This window comes from Lithobates pipiens, unplaced genomic scaffold (genome assembly GCF_037356315.1).
Source record: "Lithobates pipiens isolate NorthernLeopardFrog02 unplaced genomic scaffold, aLitPip1_a1.2 Scaffold_13, whole genome shotgun sequence".
NCBI classification, from domain to species: domain Eukaryota; kingdom Metazoa; phylum Chordata; class Amphibia; order Anura; family Ranidae; genus Lithobates; species Lithobates pipiens.
The window spans coordinates 103,844,253-103,866,592 of record NW_027507718.1 but is presented as its reverse complement, the minus strand read 5'-3'; the positions used below and the strand labels follow the sequence as shown (position 1 = coordinate 103,866,592).

The window sequence follows — 22,340 nt, the reverse complement described above, 5'->3', positions numbered from 1 at the left end:
GGGGAGTGGTCAGAGATGCCCCAAGGGAGTAACTCTATTCCAAGAACCCTGGGAAGCATGGGGGCACCAGCGTAAACAAGGTCAATACGGGAGAGTGTGTTGTGGGAGGAGGAGTGGCACGTAAACCTTCGATCTGATGGGTGTTTCCACCTCCAGACATCCTCCAGCCCAAACACCTGTGCCCAGCGAGAAATTGGAGAGTCCGTAGCCCGGTCAGGCGCTAACCTATCTAGGGAAGGATTGGGAGGGATATTAAAGTCCCCCGCTAGAACTACATTGTCAGTATGAAATTGGGCGATCAGGGCAGTCAATTTATGTAGCAAAGACAGGTTCGCTGGAGGTGGCATATAGAGACCCACCAGCACCATCTCCATCATGTCTATTCTGGCGTGCACCAGCGCGTATATCCCGTCCTTATCTGTAACAATATCAAGAGGCTCAAAATTAAGGGACTTATGGACCAGGATGCTAACCCCCCGGGCATAGCCGGAATACGTGGCATGATAGTGGTATCCCACCCCCAGGGCCTTTTCAAGCCCATAATCCTTCCCCCTACTAGATCCGTCTCCTGAAGAATACAAAATATGCGGAGCATATTTTTTCATGTAGTCGAAAACAAGAGAGCGTTTAATCTTCTGGTTAAGCCCCCTAACATTCCAGGAGAGGATCTTCAACGGAGCCATAACCTGGAAGGGCAGGGGGGACCAACGGATATGATCGCCTGACCAGGGTTTAAGGCACAAATATCTCATCCTAAGTAATGCAATGACATACACAGTACATTTGTTATAGTAGAGCTGTCCACAGTAGAAAACATATAAGCATGTAACAAAAAAACAACTAAAAAAACAAACAGAACTCCCTTCCCTTCCCACCCCACACCCCAGAAAAACAGCCCCAGGGTGTTTGAGAACCCAAACCAAACTTAATTGAACTCATTTAAAGGAGAAATCTCCTGTGGGGGCGGTGCGAACCAACCAGCACACCTAGGACAGAGTCTCCTGCACAGAGTAAACAGACTCCAGCGCAGCCGCTTCCTGGAGGCAAAACATGTTAAAGGGGAACAAACAGGAGTATAGGTGACGCCTCAGACTGAAGTACATTGTTCGCTTGGAGTGTTCCAAGGGCCCAAAAAATAAGAGAATAAGACAAAACAAGGGGGGAGAAAAAGGTACAGCTCTGGGAGCCAGGGCTGTCAGGGTGTCCAGGTCCAGCATCCCCGGTACAGTATGTCGATGTCCAGAGGTAACCACACAAAACCCCCTCAGGCATAAACCTAGGGGAGAGGTGAGGCCATAAGGCCCGCAAGACAATAATATGGACCCCCCCCCGCGGAGCATCAGAACATAAGCAACCACTTCAGGTCATCTCCTCGCCCCCTGCCCAAAACAACTAATGGGAAGGAGGGGGGCAGTCTAACCGGATCCCCAAGTTCAGATACGGAGGGTCAGAATTGGGGGGGGGGACTGATCTGCTTACCACCGGGCAAAGCTGGTGATGCGTGTGGACCTCAGTCAGGGATTCTCCATCCAGGATCATCCTTGTCGGGGGAGGGAATCAATCCATCTGGAGGCCTCACTCGGTGAGGTAAAGAAATGGACGGATTCTCCATCAATCACTCTGAGTTTCGCGGGGAACATCATGTTGTACTTGAAACCTTTGGTGCGCAGCTGGGCCTTGACATGGTCGAATGTCCTGCGTTGCCGTTGCGTCTCCATTGAATAGTCAGGAAAGAGCATTAATTTAACGTTTTCAAAGCGCAGTTCGCCCACCTTCCTCGCCTCCCGGAGAACCAGGTCTCTGTCTCTAAAGTTCAAAAGGCGGAAAATAAATGTGCGCGGCGGGGCTCCTGGCGGGCCTCGAACAGACGGCATTCTATGTGCCCGCTCCACCACAAATTGAGGGGAGAACACAGCTAGCGGGAGAAGTGTGCGCAGCAGATTTTCAGTAAAAGCCTCAGTGTCTCGGCCCTCCGAACCTTCTGGCAGGCCTACCAACCGCAAATTATTCCTCCTGTTCCTGTTCTCCTGGTCCTCTGCCCTGGATTCCAGCGCCTTCATCCTCACTTGTAGGGTGCGGAGGGAGGCATCATGGTCGCGGGTGACATCTTCCACGTCCCCCACCCTCCGCTCTGCCTCAGTAAGCCGCTCCCGGTGTTTATCCATATCACGCCGGATAAGCCCCATGTCAAGCTGTATCTGCTCTATCTTAGTGGTTAGGGTAGTCTGGCAGCCCGTAATCGCTTGCATAAGAGCCTGGAATTGTTCAGCACCCAGCGGTGGCGTGTCAGCTTGGTCCGTCTGAGACGCCATGTTGGTGTGGGCCTTCCCGCGTGCAGCGCGGGTCTGTAGCGGGGTTCCCGGCGGGGTTCCCGGTGCTGTGTGTTTCTTCCTATGGGAACCGGAGCTGCCTCTGCGCATCCCCGATCCTCACCAACGCTTCACCGGCCCAACACGATAGATATATGTCCCTACTTGCCGGATAAATAGCCTGCCAGGTGCGGAGCTCTCTTCCAACACGTCCTAGCTGGTTGCCATCTTGGCCACGCCCCCAAGGTTGCCAAGTTTCATGGAATTTCTCCACCTGTTCAGTGGATTGTGCCAGAGTGTCTTCCATTTCATAAATTTCTGTCACTCTATGAAGCCAATCCGAAATAGATGGAACTCGTGGAGAGTTCCATCAGATAGAGCCCTATCTAGGAAAACTGTAGTGACTCTGGTGAATCCCAGTACACTTTGTGGGGAAAGAGGAAGGCGGCCACTTGGTGAGTGGACAAATATATGCAGTAAAAATTCAACTCAATATTATGAGGTGTGTAACTGACTAAACAAGTCCCCAAATGACACACAGCCTAAAAAACTAAATTGTATGAGAAATTGTTATTAATCTACCCTATAAGCCTAAGAACCCGCGGCCCACAGCAGTAGGCTATGAGTTCTTGGCTTCCACTATATTATTTAACAGAATTTGTTGGCGTTACCAACTTAGCCCCCAATGTGGTCACCGCCTTCAAAGCGTCATGACAACCAGGAATCCCTCCCCCTCAAAGTTCTCTTTAGTATGGTTTTCTAGCTTTGTAAAAATTAGGCAGTTTTTGTCTAATGCCAGGATTGTCAGAAGTCCAAGCTGAAACAACCATCTATTAGTGGATGGTACGCATTCCATCTCGAGAATGCCACAATGGTCAGCATATGATGGTCGATACCCAATCCTGTAGGTATATCCAATGCAATAAGGGGGTAGGGAGACGTATACCTCAACTGAGGTTGGGAAGAAGGGATGTTGTCCTGTGAGAAAAGCAAAAAGGTGGCAGAGTCTGAAGGAGGAAAAACAACACAGAGCACGAGGAGTCTCAAAAAAAAAAACTGTACAAAATGAAGAAAATAATGAATGTATTGGTAGCAGAGGTAACGTGCATTCACATAGCTATCCGAGCCCTGTGCAGGTTTTCATTACACAGTAGCAGTGTGAAAGGAGTCCGCATAACCCCTAGTCCTCTGCTTGGTCTCGATCATGTGCAAGTCTCGGGTTCGGGTGCCAGCTTTAGATCCCCCCGACTTTCCATGCTTCGGTTTTTTTAGTAAATCTCTTCTCGGGTGTAGAGAATGGGGAACGGGTTAGACTCCTGTCCTGGGGTGGTAGTGCAAAATCAGCGTAACAGTCAGGTAGCTCCACTATATCTAGTCCTAAGCCTGTGCAAAAATTAGGAAGTTCCGCTGGAGTGCATAGAACATGCTGATGACCGTTAGTTGATACAATGAGCGCAAAGGGGAAACGCCATGTGTATTTTAGATCCCTTTCTCTCAGCTTCTCAAGTAAGGGACGTAAGGACCTGCGATTCCTGGGAGTTATTTGCGACAGATCTTAGAACAGCATAATGTTTTCGCCATTGAAAATGATCCTGTCATTTCTTCTTGCCTTACGCATGTCCTCTTTTAGCTGAAAGTTTTGAAGGCAGCATATCACATCCCTAGGCGGTGCTGTGTCTGGTCCCCTTGGTCTAAGAGCCCTGTGAGCCCGAACAAACTCTATCTCCATATCCTCCTGTCTATCTAGGAGACTGTTGAATACTCTCTGGAGGGCAGGGATTATTTGGTCCGTGTCTACTTACTCAGGTATACCTCTCACCCTGATGTTGTTCCTCCTGCCTCTGTTGTCGAGGTCCTCCAGATGCCTATTCATTTCAATGAAATGTTGTGCGTGGGAAGCCGCGACCTTGTCCAGTCTATGTAGTTCCTTGTCCCTCTGCCTCCCTGCATGTTCAGTTGCTTCCAGCTTTTCAGTAAGAACCACAAGGTTCATTTTTAAGTCAGTGATAGCGGCCGAGAATGTGGACTTAATGTCTGCTGTGAAGCAGGACATGTCAGCGTAGGTTAGGGGTTTGCTAGCGTTTGATTTTCCCCTACTTGTGACCTCTGTGGCTGAGTCAGAGTCCCCGCTGGGGTCCTCCTCGTGGTGCTGTGTCGGCGCCATCTTAGGACTGGCCGAGCGCTGTCTCTCGCTGGGAGTCTCTGTTTAAACAGATCGTGATGTTTCTCGAAGCGGTGGATGAATATCCACGACGGGAACGGGTCGGCAGAGCAGTGTACAGCTTTCTGCCCGGCATTGAAGGCTCAGTGGAAGGGTTTCAGGCAGTTAGGCCATGTGTCTATCGGAGCTCCTCTAAAGTGCTGCCATCTGAGCTGCACTCCAAGCCACGCCCCATAACAACAATTATTACATCATCTGTAGATGGCATATAAACGACAACTAGAAATGTCTGCCTATGCATGAGTCAGGTAATTTAGGAATAATCATCACCTCTACTGTATATTTAACAAATAGGTGAAAACTAGAAAACGTGTGCCTGTTCATGAACTCTGATTTATTCAGGCTGAATGGTTTCTGGCCTCTAAGGCCCCTGAGGCCGGGATCACACTGGAACCGGCTGCGGATCGCACAGGAGCGCTGTGCATCCCTGTTCCCCGTTTCAGCGTTTCTGTGCAGTGCGCTCTTCAGCTGCAACAGAGGTATATGAACCGGCTCCATAGGGAGCCGGTCACATTCTCCCGCATCTATAGGTGTGAACCCAGTCTTACACATGGGGCAGGCTCCCTTCAGAGCAGACACAGATCCCTGCTGAGCAGGTGGATAACAGGTCCGTATCAGCTTTGCTTATGCAGTGGACACAGACACAGCTCTCCACTATGAGCGGTCAGATATAAATGGACCTCCTGTCTGTTTAAACCTGACTGCCATCCGATCTGCCAGACAGATGGGGAATTGATTCCCAGCCATCTGTTTTTAGCCGTTAGGATCAGATCAAGTGTCAATGGACACATGTCCGTTTACTCCCGCTGCTCCACAGAGGTGACTGGAAGGTCTAATCAAGCCCACCTAAAAAACTGACATAATATTCCAATAGGGGCACTAGTTCTAGTGACCCTGGGGGATGCTCTCACTTGGGAGAAATTTCTTCTCGCTTCCTTTTTTGGCTTTGGGACAGGACGTGAAAGGCAATCTTCCCTTTAGGACACAGATGGCAACAAAACTGACGGGGGTTATAATCCTCTTTTACGCTATCCAAAATGAAAAAAAAAAATTCTCCTTTAGTAACACTTTAAAGAGGAAGTAAACCCCCGACGATTTTCCTATTCTTTTTACAGTTGTATATACTATATATTATTGCAACTTTAAATACAGCAAAATTGGCAAAAAACAAGTCAGGAAAACACATTTTTTATCATATTTCGTATCTCTTCACTTCTGGGTATGAGCCGTGCCATGTTTACTGCTGTTTCCTGGATCTAGTATTGACATAATTTCCGCCCTTACAAGGTTTCCCTATACAAATCTCGCGCATGCGCCGTATTGCCTAAACCATGCCACTATCACAATTTCCGTTACTACGGCAACCGAGCTAAACCATAGCTGAAGCTACATAACTTGCAAGGCGGTATCGTGAGACTTCCCTCTGTGCCGTTCAGAGAGGAAGTTAATAAATGATAATGACCGGCATGCAGAGGGGGACAGAAACGGCACACACAGTGTGCCGTTAAAGAATAAACCTAGTGCACAATCATGCCTGACGTCACCCACGCTTGCAGGGTGATTGCTATAGAAACTACAACAGTGAGTACGCTTTCAGAGGCAGCGATCAGCTGCCTGTGCTATCTAGATATGAAAAAGTACAAGTTGTATTGGAGTGTTTACAACCACTTTAATAACACAGTTCTTTGCATTGTTGGCCAATTAGACAATATTTTTTGGACACGTGTTCTATGGTCAAGCGTGCCATGACTAATTTCAAAATAATCATGGGCAGTATAATGGTCAGAAAGGTAAAAATATGTAGACCACTGGGAGTGGGACCCGAGTGGATAGTAACAATACCCAGTGAACAATTTATCAACAATTGCATATCTTAAAAAAATATACTGTTGAAAAGTAATAATAATAAAAAAAAATAAAAACAACAATAATAATAATCCTAATCATTATGATTATTATTATTGTTGTTTTTAGTTTTATTTTTTTTTATATTTTTTTTAATTAATATTAATACTATTACTTTTCAACGGTGCATTTTTAAGATATGCAATTGTTGATAAAGTATTGTGCACTGTTATTACTATCACTAGCACTACTAGCTACTACTACTACTACTAGCACTGTTGTTACTATCCACTTCCCTATTTAATCTTCACACTCAGCCGACTAATCAGATAACCTGAAGAAGGGCCGTGTCCCCGAAACATGTAGTGTCTCCAGTCGCCGATGTGTGACTCTCTTTGCTCTCTTGGCATCGGCGGTTCCTAATTGTCCCCAGCAGCTGGGTTTGCCCATACTATTTGGATTCCTTTGGCTGACTTCCGCCAGGCTGTGACATAATTTCCAGGTTTCGTACACAGTACGAGCGGCCGCTTTATACTGGCCCCAACAGTTCCTGTGCCTGCAGTTTGGTTCCCCCTTCATCGGACCCCTGGCCTTATGGTCCTGGATGGGTCCCCCAACAGTGGTGCTCCTGTGTTCTTTGTCCAATGGCTTTTTGCTGCGTTTCCCTAAGCCCCTGTGTCATGCATGCGGCTCCAGCCTCCAGGTACTGTCAGTTTTTTAATCCAAGTCTCTGCATGACAATCAATTGACTGCTGTATGCCTTGGTGAACATTTTATTATTTTTTTAACAATAATGAAAAGTTTTTACTTTGCTTCTGAGGGTCCTATTTATGTCTGCTGATCAGCGCTGCATTTCATTTTTCTTTTTGGCTTTTCACTTGGCCTCTGGTCTATATGTGCCTGTATTTTTGTTTTTAGTTTTTGTGCAGAAAGGAGGCAGCAGTAGTGCACCAGTACCCTATATATTGTACAGCTATACCAGTCCTTACAAGGACCTTTGTGAACCGTGTAGCTAGTGATGTGCAGACTGTACCTCAGTCCCTACACTGATAAAGGACTGCTGCAGAATAGGGCAGCAGTAGTGCACCAGCACCCTATATATTGTACAGCTATACCAGTCCTTACAAGGACCTTTGTGAACCGAGTAGCTAGTGATGTGCAGACTGTACCTCAGTCCCTACACTGATAAAGGACTGCTGCAGAATAGGTCAGCAGTAGTGCACAGCACCCTATATATTGTACAGCTATACCAGTCCTTACAAGGACCTTTGTGAACCGAGTAGCTAGTGATGTGCAGACTGTACCTCAGTCCCTACACTGATAAAGGACTGCTGCAGAATAGGGCAGCAGTCAAGTATAATATTCTTTCTATATTTGGAAGAAAGTATATTATACGTGTACAACCCTATATACTGTACTACACCTATACCATACCAGTCCTTAAAAGGACCTTTGTAGACCTAATAGTAACAGCTAGTGATTAAACTGACTCTCCCTGCTGCACTGACAAAAGACAGGCTGCTCCAATCACAAGCACAGCAGTGCACTGAACCCTATATACTGTACACCAATACCAGTCCTAAAAAGGACCTTTGTGGACCTAATAGTAACAGCTAGTGATTAAACTGACTGTCCCTGCTGCACACAGCATCCTGTCCCTCTCTGCACTGACAAAAGACAGGCTGCTGCAACAATCACCAGCACAGCAGTGCACTCAACCCTATATCCTGTGGACCTAATAGCTAGCGATTTGTGTTACTGCAGTCTCTCCCTGCTCCACACAGCAACCTCTCCCTATAATGACACAAGAAAGAATGTAAAATGGCCATCATATCAGGTCTATTTATAAGTTAGGGGGAATGTCCAATTGTCTATGTGCTGAAATTTCTCCATTGGCTGTCCTGTACCCCATGATGGATGTGTCATCATGGGTCAAAGTTCTTTCACACTGTAAACACATAAGTCCGCCGGGCGAACAGCGGCAATAGTCCGCCAAACGGGCGAATCGCAAACACGCAAAATTCGCCGAGAACCGACCGCCGGGCGAACAGTCTGGCCATCCCTATTACCCAGTGGGATTCATTGGCTAATGCCCTTATTTAATATGCTCTTAAAGCAAATCCATCTCTCCTCCGTGTTCTTTGCTCCTAAGATTTTAGCACTTTTGAAATTCAGTATTCAGTATTGTATTCCCCTTATGTTTCCTATTTGTGTGACTTATACTGAAGCCAATTGACCTGTGATTGCTGTTACTTAAATTGCCCCATATTTTCACATCCAGGATCAGGTCTGTATTGTTGGTAATCAGTAGATCCAGTAACGCTTTATTTCTAGTTGGTGCATCTACCATCTGACCCATAAAATTGTCCTGCAAGACATTTAGGAACTGGTGAGCCTTAGATGAATGCGTAGTTCCCCCCACCCAGTCTATGTCTGGATAAGTAAAATCCCCCATTATGATAACACTTCCCATCCTTGCTGCTATTCCTAATTGTGATACCCTGTTTCCCCTAAAATAAGACCTAGCGTGATTGTCGACGATGGCTGCAATATAAGCCCTACCCCCCAAATAAGCCCTAGTTAAAGTCCTTCTATGTCTTATTCTCAGGGTAGGGCTTATTTTCGGGGAAAGAGGGTGGGGCTTATTTGGGGGGTAGGGCTTATATTGCAGCCATCACCGACACTCACGCTAGGTCTTATTTTAGGGGAAACAGGGTAGGAGATCTGTCTCCTCTTCCTCACTCAGGTTAGGGGGCCTATAGCATACTCCCAGTATTATTTTTTCCCCTTAGCTTCATCCCTTTGGAGCTCTACCTATAAGGATTCCACCTCCTCCCTAGATCCCTTAGTGATGTCATCTCTCACATTAACTTGTACATGGGCACAGTGGTATAGTGGTTAGCACTCTCACCTAGCAGTAAAAAGGGTCGCTGGTTCAAATCCCAACCACGACACTACCTGTCTGGAGTTTGCATGTTCTCCCTGTGCCTGTGTGGGTTTCCTCTGGGCAATCCCGCTTCCTCCCACACTCCAAAGACATGCAGGTAGGTTAATTGGCTTCTGTCCAAAATTGGCCCTAGTATATGAATGGGAACCTTGGATTATGGGCTTCTTGAGACCAATGTGAGTGTGCAATGTACAGGGATAGGGACAATTGTAGACACTCACTCAGGATGGACTGGTGTCTTTATTCAACCTTACTAACTATGTAATACTATTCTTGATAAATATGCATACCCCTTCCTCTTTTTTACCCTCTCTATCCTTGCGATAAAGGTATACCCTTGAATGTTTGCCAGCCAATCATGAGAGCTGTTGAACCAGGTCTCTGAAATTCCCACAAAATCCAAATCCTCCTCGTACAACAGTATCTCTAGTTCACCCATCTTGTGCGCAAGGCTCCTGGGATTGGTGAACATGCCACGTAGTTTAGACCGGTCGCATATTATCCTCTTGATTGGGTGTTCCAATATTGCAGCTAGGACTTGCTACTATACTTACCTTGGGTTTATGTGCTTTGGTCAACCTACTACTAATGCCCCTAATACTACCATCTGGAATATGTTCTACGCTGCCTATCTCTAGCTCTGGACCCTTCCCCCCATCGCCTAGTTTAAAAACCCATCTAACTTTTTGGCCATCTTCATTCCGAGCTGATCTGCACCCCTCCTCATTTAGGTGTAGTCCATGCCTTTTATAGTACTGGTTATTGACTGAGAAGTCAGCCCAGTCCTCCAGAAAACCAAACCCCTCCTTACTACACATGCTCTTTAGCCACTAGTGTACTTCCTAATCTTCCTCTGCCTTTCTAGTGTGGCTCGATGTACCGGTAGTATTCCTGAGAATACTACCTTGGAGGTCCTTTTCCTCAATTTAGCTCCCAAGTCCCTAAAATCGGTCTTTAGGACACTCAATCTGCCTCTGAGTTTGTCATTGATGCCAACGTGCACCATGACAGCTGGGTCTTCCTCAGCCCCTCCCAGTAATCTGTCCACCAGATCCATGATGTGCTGAACCCGAGCGCCCGCTAGACAACATACTGTTTGGCGCTTCAGGTCTTTGTTAAAGATTGGCCTTTCTGTCCTTCTAACATCTCATTTCAGTGTTTCCATTTTTGTGCGAAGAGGTGTTTTTGTATTGCAGACCTATTATTGTTGTCAAGTTTCCTTGTGTTATGTAACATGAATGTGGTACCTGTATTTCCGTGTGCTTTCCTTAAATAAAGTATTGAGGAAAAAAATAAAAAGATATGCAAGGTATGCAAACTTTTGAACATAATCATTGTATAACTTTCCTTTAATTGCTATGACTTGTTTATTTATTGTTCTATTCGTTGATGCTAATGGTTTAATTTAAATCACAATAAAAAAAGAAAATATGTTTGGTTTAATCTCTCATATTTTAATAATAAATGTTCCACCTTTTACAAATTCTCTAAGGGTTATGAAAATACATGAGCTTAACTGTATATATACTGTACCTTCCCATTGAAAAAATGTTTACCCCCTTGGACATTTGTTATATTTTATTGACATGGGACATGGAATCACCATTCCAGAGTACACTCTATCAGCTTTGAATATTAGGACACTTTTTTCACCATTTAAAGTTTTTGGACCAATTGAGCAGAGCAGACTAGTAAACTAACACTATTGACTTGTGTACAACAAGTTTATTAATAATCTACCAGTGCTAAAAAGAGGTCATGGGTGTAAGTAGGACATGTTGCTTATCCATTGGCTATAAGTTTTAATGTCCTCCCACTGTTACTGTTTGCACAAAATTCCAGACTTGCTCATCTGGCACAAGTTATATCCAAAGTCCTTCAGAAATTGTGGTATATGTCACCTTAGCATGCGGACTTCTTGCCATTTGAAAGTTCTGTTCAGAACACTAGTTGGAGGTCCTCACATCTGCTGCAGAACTCAAGCTATGAAGGCTGCTGGGAAACAATTACCAAAGATTTATGTAACTAGAAGAATCCCCCCAGATGGAATCAAGATTCTCCGACAATCTGGAAGGTGAGGGAGCACTGAGCATATAATATTTAACATTTTAAATTAACCAGTTTGTTTGTGCTTAAAGGCCATCTCTGGGCACAGAGGCTTTGGTGTGTTAACAAATATTACCTCTGCCCAAGTGCAATATATAGGGGGTTATTTACTAAAGGCAAATCCACTTTGCACTGCAAGTGCACTTGAAAATGCACTTGGACGTGCAGTCGCTATAAATCCGAGGGGGACATGCAAGGAAAACAAAAAACAGCATTTAAGCTTGCACATGATTGGATGATAAAATCAGCTAAGCTTCCACTCATTTCAGATCTACCCATTAGATTTAGAGCGACTGCACTTTCAAGTGTACTTGTAGTGCAAAGTGGATTTGCCTTTCGTAAATAACCCCCGCAGTCTGAATCATTGCATTATACTTTAAAAACAATACTTTTCTTTATGCGGTATAGTACAGCTGTACTTTCAGGCTGCTATTTACACGAGAGCTGCAAGTTTTATAGACTGCAGTACTGGCTTCTTTTTTTCGCCCTCTTTCCCACTTGGCTATTTACAGAATACACAATGGTAGGTGAATGACCAAGGGGGAAGGGGAGACAATGGGATTGATTTACCAAAGACAAATACACTGCGCACTTTGCAGGTGCAGGTGCAGTTGCATTCTGCAAGGGCGTTTGATTCAGAGCTTAGTAAAAGAAGTGAAGCTTCACTTTGTAAAGAATATCCAATCACATGCAAGGAAAATAAAAAACAGGATTTTTGCTTGCACGTGATTGGATGATGGAAGTCAGCAGAGCTTGCCCTCACTAAGCTCTAGAGGAAATGCCCTTGCAGAGGGCAACTACATTTGCAAAGTGCACAGTCTAACTGCTAGTAGTAAACCAATTCTAATGGTACCAGCGCTGCAGTCTATAAGACCCGTAGCTCTCATATCCAGAGCAGGTTGGAAGTACAGCTGAAGCCACAGAACTCCATGTATCCCCTACCACTCTCTGTCTCTATTTGAATACAGTAAAACCTTGGATGGCGAGCATAATTTCTTCCGGAAACATGCTTGTAATCTAAAGCACTTGTATATCAAAGCAAATTCCCCCAGAAAAAATAATGGAAACTCAAATAATTTGTTCAACAAACATTTATTCATAAGTCCTTCAGTTTATAGTCCATATAAAAATATTATAGCAATGTGATCAGGTTGTGTAATCAGAAAATGTCCATTACCAAATGGAAGCCTCCACAGGGGGATTAGAAGCAAAATCCAGCAGGAGCTACAGAGTATAAAAGAGAAGAGAGGCACGTCTAAGCCCTTGTACACACGGTCGGATATTCCGATGGAAAATGTCTGATCGGACCGCGTTGTCGGATAATCCGACAGTGTGTGGGCTCCATTGGACTGTTTCCGTCGGAATATACGACCGACAAAGTTTTAGAGCTGGGCTATAAAATTTTCCGACAACATGATCCGATCGGACTTTGGCCGATCGTTTGTAGAGAATTCCGATCGGACAAAGTGCCATGCATGCTCAGATCAAATTCCTAGACCAAAGCTATTGGCTACTAGCCTGAACGTAGTCCCGTCGTAACGAAATAACGTCACCATGTTCTGAATGATCGGATTTTCAGACAACTTTGTCTGACCGTGTGTATGCAACACAAGTTTCGGACCGTGTGTACAAGGGCTAAGTGTAGCAATATGTTGCTAAATGTTGTACCTTTATTAAATGTAACCATATTGCTACACTTAGAGGCACCTCTCTTCTCTTTTATATTAATTTGTGACATGACGCTACTTGTATATCCAGTCAAAATCTATTTCAAAACGCTCTCAAACCAAGTTGCTCTCAAACCAAGGTTTTACTGTATATTGATATGCAGCAAAATAAATCTGCGGTTTTGACTTCAAAGAACCCTCCCACACACTGTAGAAAAAAAATGCTTTTGGGAGATGTAGTTTTGGGGTTTGTTCTCTCTTCAATAGGAACAGAGCTCCCTAAAGCTGTCTCTGAAAGAAATATACAAACCTGGTAATGATGTCATAGAGAGTAATATAAACTATATCTCACTACAAGAAGATAAAACAAAAATTTGGCTGAAATGCGTTCTAACATGGGAGAGGTTGGTTTAGGGGTAAACAATAGCTTCCTTAGTAGTATGTAAGTGAGCCTACATCCTCATCATTAAATATCTGTAATACGAGATTTGGAGCAAGATTTGGTGATGTCAGATTTGGTGAATCTGTTCCTGAGAAGATATTTCCCTGCTTATGCTTCATTCATTCTGTGAATCTTTGCTTTCTGTGCCTCTCCTGCTACTTCCTTCTACTTGACTATCCCCCTCCAGCCAGGGCCCCTCTCCTGCTGGAAGCAGCTGCAGGCACACAGGGGGGTCTTCAGGATGGTGAGCTGGGAGAAGGGGGGCGGTAAATATGTAATTTTCACAATGATCACTCGCTGTATTCATTTATAACTGAAGCATGTTAACAGAGTTTACTATGCTTCAGTCTGCGAATGGACAGAAGAGTCTGTCCCCTGTTTAATCATCTGCAGTGGAGCTGAGGCTACCAAGAAAGGGACTGACATGTTTGCTAAGTCTCTTTCTCTGTCTCAAAAGTGAGACTTCAGGGGTGTGTTTAGGACCCTGATATCTCATCAAAGCCCCCCCCCCCCCCCCCCCAACAGCTTTGTGAAAGATTGTAAAAAGAAATCTGAAAATAAAAATAAAATGAATTACAAATTAAAATAAAAAAAAAGAATTACAAAAATCTGACTAAAATGCCACGCCCATTATGTGCAAAAATTTAGGAACACCCACTGTGTGTCGTGGCACGCTACACACAATGCATGTCACTATCTCCCTGCTAGGGGCCCCAGTGCATTACTTTGCCCAGGGGCCTATGATGCTCTTAAAGTGTAAGTAAACCCCTCTATCATTTTCAGCCAAGGAAGCTGCCATCTTTGCCTCTGTTTAATCTACAACTGCCATGATGCTGCACATGTGATAAGTTATGACACCAGACATTGGATGGTTTGACAGTTTGGTTGGGAGCACAACCAATGGGAGCGTTATATTTCTGGCACATACCGCAAATGAAACTGGTAAATGGATGGGTTTACTTCCGTTTTAAGGTGGTACTGCCTCCAGCCATTCGAATAACAGTCTTTAGGGGGGCAGGTACAAAGCCCTGCTCCTTTGTGAAGATAACCGTCTCACACTGTAAGTCAGGTATGGAGAAAAGATCAACTGCAGCGAGCGCACAGGCAATTCTGGTAAATAGTCACTTACCCTATGCTTGCATTTTTTGGGTATAGCTTCCACTTTAGTACTTCTCCAACAAGGTCAGCATGACTGCCAAATAACTATTGCTTTTAGAAAGAGAAGTCAGCAATGGCCCCATGTTTCTCTCATGAGGGTGGGGTTGCCACCTTTTCTTCAAGCCAAACCCGAACACTTTAGCGGCCTAGGACACCTTTGGGTGCCCCAGGGAGAGTAGTAGTACAAATGTGGTGCGCATAGCGTGCCACAGCAAACAGTAGGTGTGGCTAAATTGCTCTTGCTGACATCATCGATCTGCCCCCCCCCCAGTGATGTTGAACCTGCCCCAGACAGGCACCGAAAGCTCCCGGACAGCAGTAGATTTGTGGGTGACTATCTTGGTTACTTGGGGAGCCACAGCCCAGTCTGAATGTGTCCGGGTTTCAGTCTGCCTGAAACCTGGACTCATGATTCAAAACCCGGACTGTCCAGGTGAATCCCGGACAGGTGGCAACCATACATGATGTTTTTTTTTTTATTATTTATGGGACATAAGTATAAGAAGAAACATCTAACTAGCTCCCTTACTGCATTAAACAGCTTGGGCAGTTCAGCTTTCCCCCTTCACTCACAATCCCACCGCACTTCTAGTCCCTGAGGACCATGCTGTAGCATGCTGACTGTAATATTTTTTACAAATGGATATGTTGTTAAATCTGTATTGTGGCCAACACAAAACAATGTTGAAACAGAGAGACACATTTTTAAATGCTGCTCTGCTGGATTCTGTTTTACTTACAAAGCTGTTTCTGGCAATTTGTGTGTCACTGTCAACTACAGTTTCATGACCATAGCAAAGATGAGGACATAGGTTTGTCTGAACAGCATTATTTTGAAGAACTGTATGGTTAATTATTTACCGTTTATTTATTTTTTTGTCTGAGGGGCTTGGGCTGCCTACGCAATAGCTATTTGAAATAGCTGGTCTTGGTATTTATTTTAACCACTTGAGGACCGCCGTATTGCCATTGTACGTCAGCACAATGGCACAGGCAGGCATAATCACGTACATCAACGTGATTGCCTTCCAGCGGGTGGGGGGTCCGATCGGACCCCCTCCCGCTGGTTACGGCGGTCCGATTCGGTCCAGGAGCGCTCCGTGATGAGGGGATGGCTGTTGGTTTTCGGCCACCCCCTCTGGATCGCTCCTGGCCAATGAGAAGCTTCCTCCCCTGTGTATTGTTTACACAGGAAGGAGGAAGTGATGTCATTCTCCTCGGGGCGGTCTTTTTGACCGGACTACGAGGAGAACAGTAAAAGTAAGTGTGCACCAACACTACACTGACATGTAGGTACACACAGGCACACAAACCCCCCCCGATCCCCCCCCCGATCGCCCCCCGATCCCCCCCCGCCCCCCCTCCCCCCCCAGTCACAGTGTCACTGATTGCATTGCAGGACAGTTAGTGTTTGGTCCAGGATAGCCCCCTATCACCCCCAATAAAGATTTAACCCCCTGATTGCCCCTAGAGTTAACCCTTTCACCCCCTTTTGCCAGTGTCACTAAGCGATCATTTTTCTGATCGCTGCATGTGTCGCTAGTGTCGCTAGGTAGCTAGTTATTTTTTTAGGTTCACCGCCAGGTTTTTATAGCACTAGGTACCCCGATATACTACCCAATAATGTTTTTAACCCCCTGATTGCCGCTAGTTAACCCTTTCACCCCCTTTTGCCAGTGTCACTAAGCGATCGTTTTTCTGATCGCTGCATTAGTGTCGCTACAGTCGCTAGGTAGCTAGTTATTTTTTTAGGTTCACCGCCAGGTTTTTATAGCGCTAGGTACCCCGATATACTACCCAATAATGTTTTTAACCCCCTGATTGCCGCTAGTTAACCCTTTCACCCCCTTTTGCCAGTGTCACTAAGCGATCATTTTTCTGATCGCTGCATGTGTCGCTAGGTAGCTAGTTATTTTTTTAGGTTCACCGCCAGGTTTTTATATCGCTAGGTACCCCGATATACTACCCAATAATGGTTTTAACCCCCTGATTGCTGCTAGTTAACCCTTTCACCCCCTTTTGCCAGTGTCACTAAGCGATCGTTTTTCTGATCGCTGCATTAGTGTCGCTACAGTCGCTAGGTAGCTAGTTATTTTTTTAGGTTCACCGCCAGGTTTTTATAGCGCTAGGTACCCCGATATACTACCCAATAATGGTTTTAACCCCCTGATTTCCGCTAGTTAACCCTTTCACCCCCTTTTGCCAGTGTCACTAAGCGATAATTTTTCTGAACGCTGCATCAGTGTCGCTAGTGTCGCTAGGTAGCTAGTTATTTTTTTAGGTTCACCGCCAGGTTTTTATAGCGCTAGGTACCCCGATATACTACCCAATAATGGTTTTAACCCCCTGATTGCTGCTAGTTAACCCTTTCACCCCCTTTCACCAGCGATCACAGTATAAGTGTCACTGGTGACGCTGGTTAGCCAGTTAGTTATTTAGGTTCCCCGTCAGGTTTTTATATAGCGCCAGGGACCCCCATATACTACCTAATAAAAATTTGAACCCCCTGATTGCCCCTAGTTAACCCTTTCACCACTGATCACCGTATAAGTGTTACGGGTGACTCTGGTTAGTTTGTTTTTTATAGCATTTTATATTCAAATCCGGAAGGCAGTGCTTGGTTTTCGGGGTCCCGTACGTGGCTAGGCTCCCAAAAAGTCCCCCACATGTGGTATCCCCGTACTCGGGAGAAGCAGCAGAATTTATTTTGGGGTGTAATTTGACTTCTGCACATAGCATGTGTGAGCAATATATCATTTAGTGACAACTTTGTGCAAAAAAAAAAAAAGTTTGTAATGTTCCCGCAACTTTTGGCAAAATATAAAATATTCCATGGACTCAACATGCCTCTCAGTAAATAGCTTGGGGTGTCTACTTTCCAAAATGGGGTCATTTGGGGGGGTTTTGTGCTATTTTGGCATTTTATGGCCTTCGAAACTGTGATAGGTAGTGAGGAGTTAAATCAAAAATTTGCACCCTTAGAAATCCTGAAGGTGGTGATTGGTTTTCGGGGTGCCATGCGCGACTAGACTCCCAAAAAGTCCCACACATGTGGTATCCCCGTACTCGGGAGAAGCAGCAGAATGTATTTTGGGGTGTCATTTCACATATGCCCATAGCATGTGTGAGTAATATATCATTTAGTGACAACTTGGTGCAAAAAAAAAAAAGTTTGTAATATTCCCGCAACTTGTGGCAAAATATAAAATATTCCATGGACTCAACATGCCTCTCAGTAAATAGCTTGGGGTGTCTACTTTCCAAAATGGGGTCATTTTGGGGGGTTTTGTGCTATTTTGGCATTTTATGGTCTTCGAAACTGTGATAGGTAGTGAGGAGTTAAATCAAAAATTTGCACCCTTAGAAATCCTGAAGGTGGTGATTGGTTTTCGGGGTGCCCTGCGCGACTAGACTCCCAAAAAGTCCCACACACGTGGTATCGCCATACTCGGGAGAAGTAGCGGAATATATTTTGGGGTGCAATTCCACATATAACCATGGCATGTGTGAGCAATATATCATTTAGTGACAACTTTTTGTAAAAAAAATTTTTTTTTTTTTTCTTTGTCATTATTCAATCCCTTAGGACAAAAAAAATAAATATTCAATGGGCTCAACATACCCATCAGCAATTTCCTTGGGGTGTCTACTTTCCAAAATGGGGTCATTTGGGGGGGATTTGTACTGCCCTGCCATTTTAGCACCTCAAGAAATGAGATCGGCAGTCATAAATTAAAAGCTGTGTAAATTCCAGAAAATGTACTCTAGTTTGTAGACGCTATAACTTTTGCGCAAACCAAAAAATATACGCTTATTGACATTTTTTTTACTAAAGACATGTGGCTAAATAAATTTTGCCCTCAATGTATGACTAAAATTTAGTTTATTCGATTTTTCTTATAACAAAAAGAAGAAAATATCTTTTTTTTTCAAAATTTTCGCTCTTTTTCCATTTATATCGCAAAAAAAAAAAATCGCAGAGGCAATCAAATACCATCAAAAGAAAGCTCTATTTGTGGGAAGAAAAGGACGCAAATTTCGTTTGGGTGCAATATTGCATGACCACGCAATTACCAGTTAAAGCAGCGCAGTGCGAAATTGCAAAAAGACCTCTGGTCCTTAAGGTGTTTATTGGTCCGGAGCTGAAGTGGTTAATTTTGCATAATCTCATGTTTTTAGAAGGCCATTTTTTCTGTACTGATAACACAATGAGTCATTTTATAGTGCTGGAGCTTTTATGATAACCACGCAAATGCCAATTTGGTGGAGTGATCAAAATGTTATGCCATTTTAGTTAAAATCACAGAGTAACAAAGACATGAAATAGTGGTTTCTAATGACTTTAAAGAGATTTCATTAAATGTGCCTTAAATTTAAGGCAGTGGAATGACTGATCTTTTAATAAGATGTAATAAAGCATTCTGTAAAAGTGCTTAGTTTCTTAAAATGATGTGTATCTGCATGTGGGGTGGGCCTTCTCGCCCTGCACGTGTGGGTACCTTTCCTCATATACATGGTCATCAATGCCCAAAACCAGGTGAGGCCATGTTCCTGTAGAAATCGGACATTATGGTGGTTCTCCAGCTTAGAGATGAGCCATACACTGTGTGCAGAGGTTAATTATAGAGTCCCCCTGTAAGATGTGCTGTCCCATGTTACTACACACCTTCCTCGATGCCTGCTGCGTTTAAGAGGGAAAACGCTGAGCTTTTGCCCTCTCCACCAGTTTACCTTACCTCACTCCAGGTGACAGAATGGGGCCCCACCAAGTACCTATCGCAGACCTCATGTGTATACTTATTTAACTCTTTCACTTTTTAAGCTATGGGTCTTTGTAACACACGTTTGGTCTAGACACCTTCAAGGAACTGACAGGTGGGGAGTAAGTCAAATCACCAACCTGCTCACTATCAGAAAACCCTCTGCCATGTCAGGTACTACGCTTCATGACCAGCTGCTGGGCACCTAGCACTAGTCCTAGTTACTCATAGCAACTGCATTCCTCCTCCACTTGGCTTGCTGAGTTAACCCTTTGGTAGCGGCCTTGCTTCATACCCCACATGTACCTTACTGACCCTGTTCTTCTGATACACAATTACCACCATACACTCCTTTGAATTACTTCAGACCAGGCTTAAAACAGTTAACAGCTTTACTGAAGATTTAGCAACACAGTTCAACAGCACAGGACACATGAAACAGAGTCCAGACCTAACTAACTAATGTAAGCTGGCCAGATTCATACTTTCCAGAGAAACAAAGTCCATTCATCAAAAGTTCAGTAATGGTAGGTTCCTAGTCCAGGGAAAAATCCCAGCAGGGTGACCCAGAAGGGAGACACATGCTCCAGCAAGGCTACATGTTGCAGCATTTCAACGGGTCAGTGTATTAAACAACACGTACTATGCGCTTTTGCAATGGGCATATTGGCACCTATAAAAGAGTTAACAACTATCAGGCTGCTTTCACACTGTCCTGAAGGTACAGCGCAGTGCACTTGTGGCTTTTCTGAAAGTTAGCTGTGCTTTGCCATAGACTTCTATTATATATTGGGGATGTGGTGCACTGTGTGAAAGTAAACCCAAACGCCTGCATTCGGTTTTGGTGCATTTTCACAAATTGCACCACACAGGGGTAAATCCCCAGCGCATCTGTGTGAAAAGAGCCTTATAGGGGGCTCAGGACAGTAAGGGCTTGTTGTTAGTTGCAATTTGGGGGACAGTAAAACCCCACAGTTAAGACCAACCACTGGTGAAGCATCAGGTTTTGCACTGCCGATTCTGCCCCATGCTCCAGGGGGCCCGTGCGTCCTCCCTATCACATTTTGTTTTATATTTGGATAAGAGGGACTATGGGGGGTGCCATATACAGGAACTGACCCTCTCCATTTTCCTCCTGCAACAGCTGAAAGACAGCTTCTCCTCCACTCCCTCCTGCCGGTATTCAGTGACCACAGGAGAAAATGTTAATTATGCTATTCAAAATAAAAAAAATGAAATTCTGCACCATTTAATTTCATTGTAGCCTGCGACTGGTTACCAAATCACTTAAGTGGCCCTTGCTCTTCAAAATGTTGAGCAACTCTGCCATATGCACTGAAAAAAAATATTAATCTCTGAAAGAATACTGCTTATCAGGGTTCTCCATGTCATCAGGCACATGTGGAGAAATGTTAAAACTAGGACCCATGCAAGGTCACTTCTTCTCTCTTAGCACACCAAAACCAAAGATGTCCGAACCAGGATCCACAAACAAAGGTCAGGTTCCATGACAACATAGGAGATTATCCATGTTATTCTATGTTATGGGCACAGACACACACTTTCCAGGCTTTTGGCATTTGGAGGGCAACTGTTCTTCCAATGTAATGAGATTAAAAATGTTAACAAGTAATTTACAACGGATTTCTTTAAAGCTCATATAACTTGGTATATGAGCTTTAAAGAAAGGTATATATCCAGTGTAGCACTCTGTGAACAGTCCCAGCCCTTACAGCATCCTCTGGCATTAATCCCCAAAGCATATGCAGACCTGGAGTTCTAGGCCAAGATTTTACTCACAATGTCCAAGGACAGCTGTCATCCGTGCAGCTGCCATGTGACACTTTTAAGAGAGGAGGTTCTTCTCTAGCCCAGCTTCCTCAGGTGATGCCCTCCAGGAAAATGTCTTTTCATCTAAATTCTTTCAAGCCCTCAGCCAAACACATGCTAAGGCCTAGCAATAGCTCTTTAATACATCAGCTGCTTCCCAGAGGCAGCAGCCCCAGGAGAATGACACTGCTGAACAGGCCTCTGAAACATTTGTCTTCTCCCCAGCCACCTTCTGGGTACCCACCCCAGGGATTGGTTGAGGTCACATAGATATTCATATCTCAGTAGGTCAGATAGACATTAGTGACTGACCCTCCTACTCTATTTGTGGAAACATCTTCCAGAGGCAGACAGGAGCAATCAACCACCAAGCTCAGGAAAACCTGGCCAGGCCTAGAAAATAGATTGCTGTTCCAGATGTAAAAACTAAATTTAGCCTGTCTCGAGAATAGGGTGCTGCATCAGGAATACGATAAGCCTATGCATATTGTTATATCAATTATAATACATGTTATTTAAGGGTTAGTATCTTGGATATCTTGGATCAACAATGTATATTTCATTAAACTGTAAATTTATACCTGAATTTGGGGGATGATTTATCTGTACATATGTTGTATCCTATTTTTTTAATAACTAGGTATCAACAGCAAGTGCGTGAACTGCTATGGGTATAAAAAATACTAGTGTGCTTATGCTGAGAAAACTAACTGACTAACCTTATGATTTATCATTTCAGTTGTGAAATTGAACAGTGGGATTCTGATGATCCAGTTCCACGTTCTGAACTTCTTAAGAAGGTTGCTGGAATTCAGGGCCTTTATTGCCTTTTAACAGAGAAGATTGACAAGGAATTGCTGGATGCTGCAGGTGGGATTTTTAAGTGTTTTACCTCTTTCACTCCTACATGTTAATACTGTTCACTCCAGGGCTACAAGGGCAAATTTTAGTTACTTAATCTTGCTGCTAAAATATGAGTTTGATCTTTTTGTTTGTATTATATTACTTCTAATGTGAGTTGCTATATAGGAGGTTTTCAGTAGCATGACTGAGCA

The 22,340-nt window shown here is 44.3% G+C and overlaps 1 protein-coding gene across 1 annotated transcript in view; it reads left to right on the top strand.

Moving 5' to 3' along the window:
* The first annotated feature begins 11,193 nt into the window (after positions 1-11,193).
* Positions 11,194-22,340, top strand: part of LOC143974208 (glyoxylate reductase/hydroxypyruvate reductase-like) — a 40,835-nt gene continuing 29,688 nt past the window's right edge. Inside the window, exons 1-2 of the mRNA XM_077475362.1 lie at positions 11,194-11,396; positions 22,025-22,155. Of these exons, the coding sequence (XP_077331488.1) occupies positions 11,230-11,396; positions 22,025-22,155 (298 nt within the window). The 5' untranslated portion in view covers positions 11,194-11,229. The remainder of the gene's footprint in view (positions 11,397-22,024; positions 22,156-22,340) is intronic.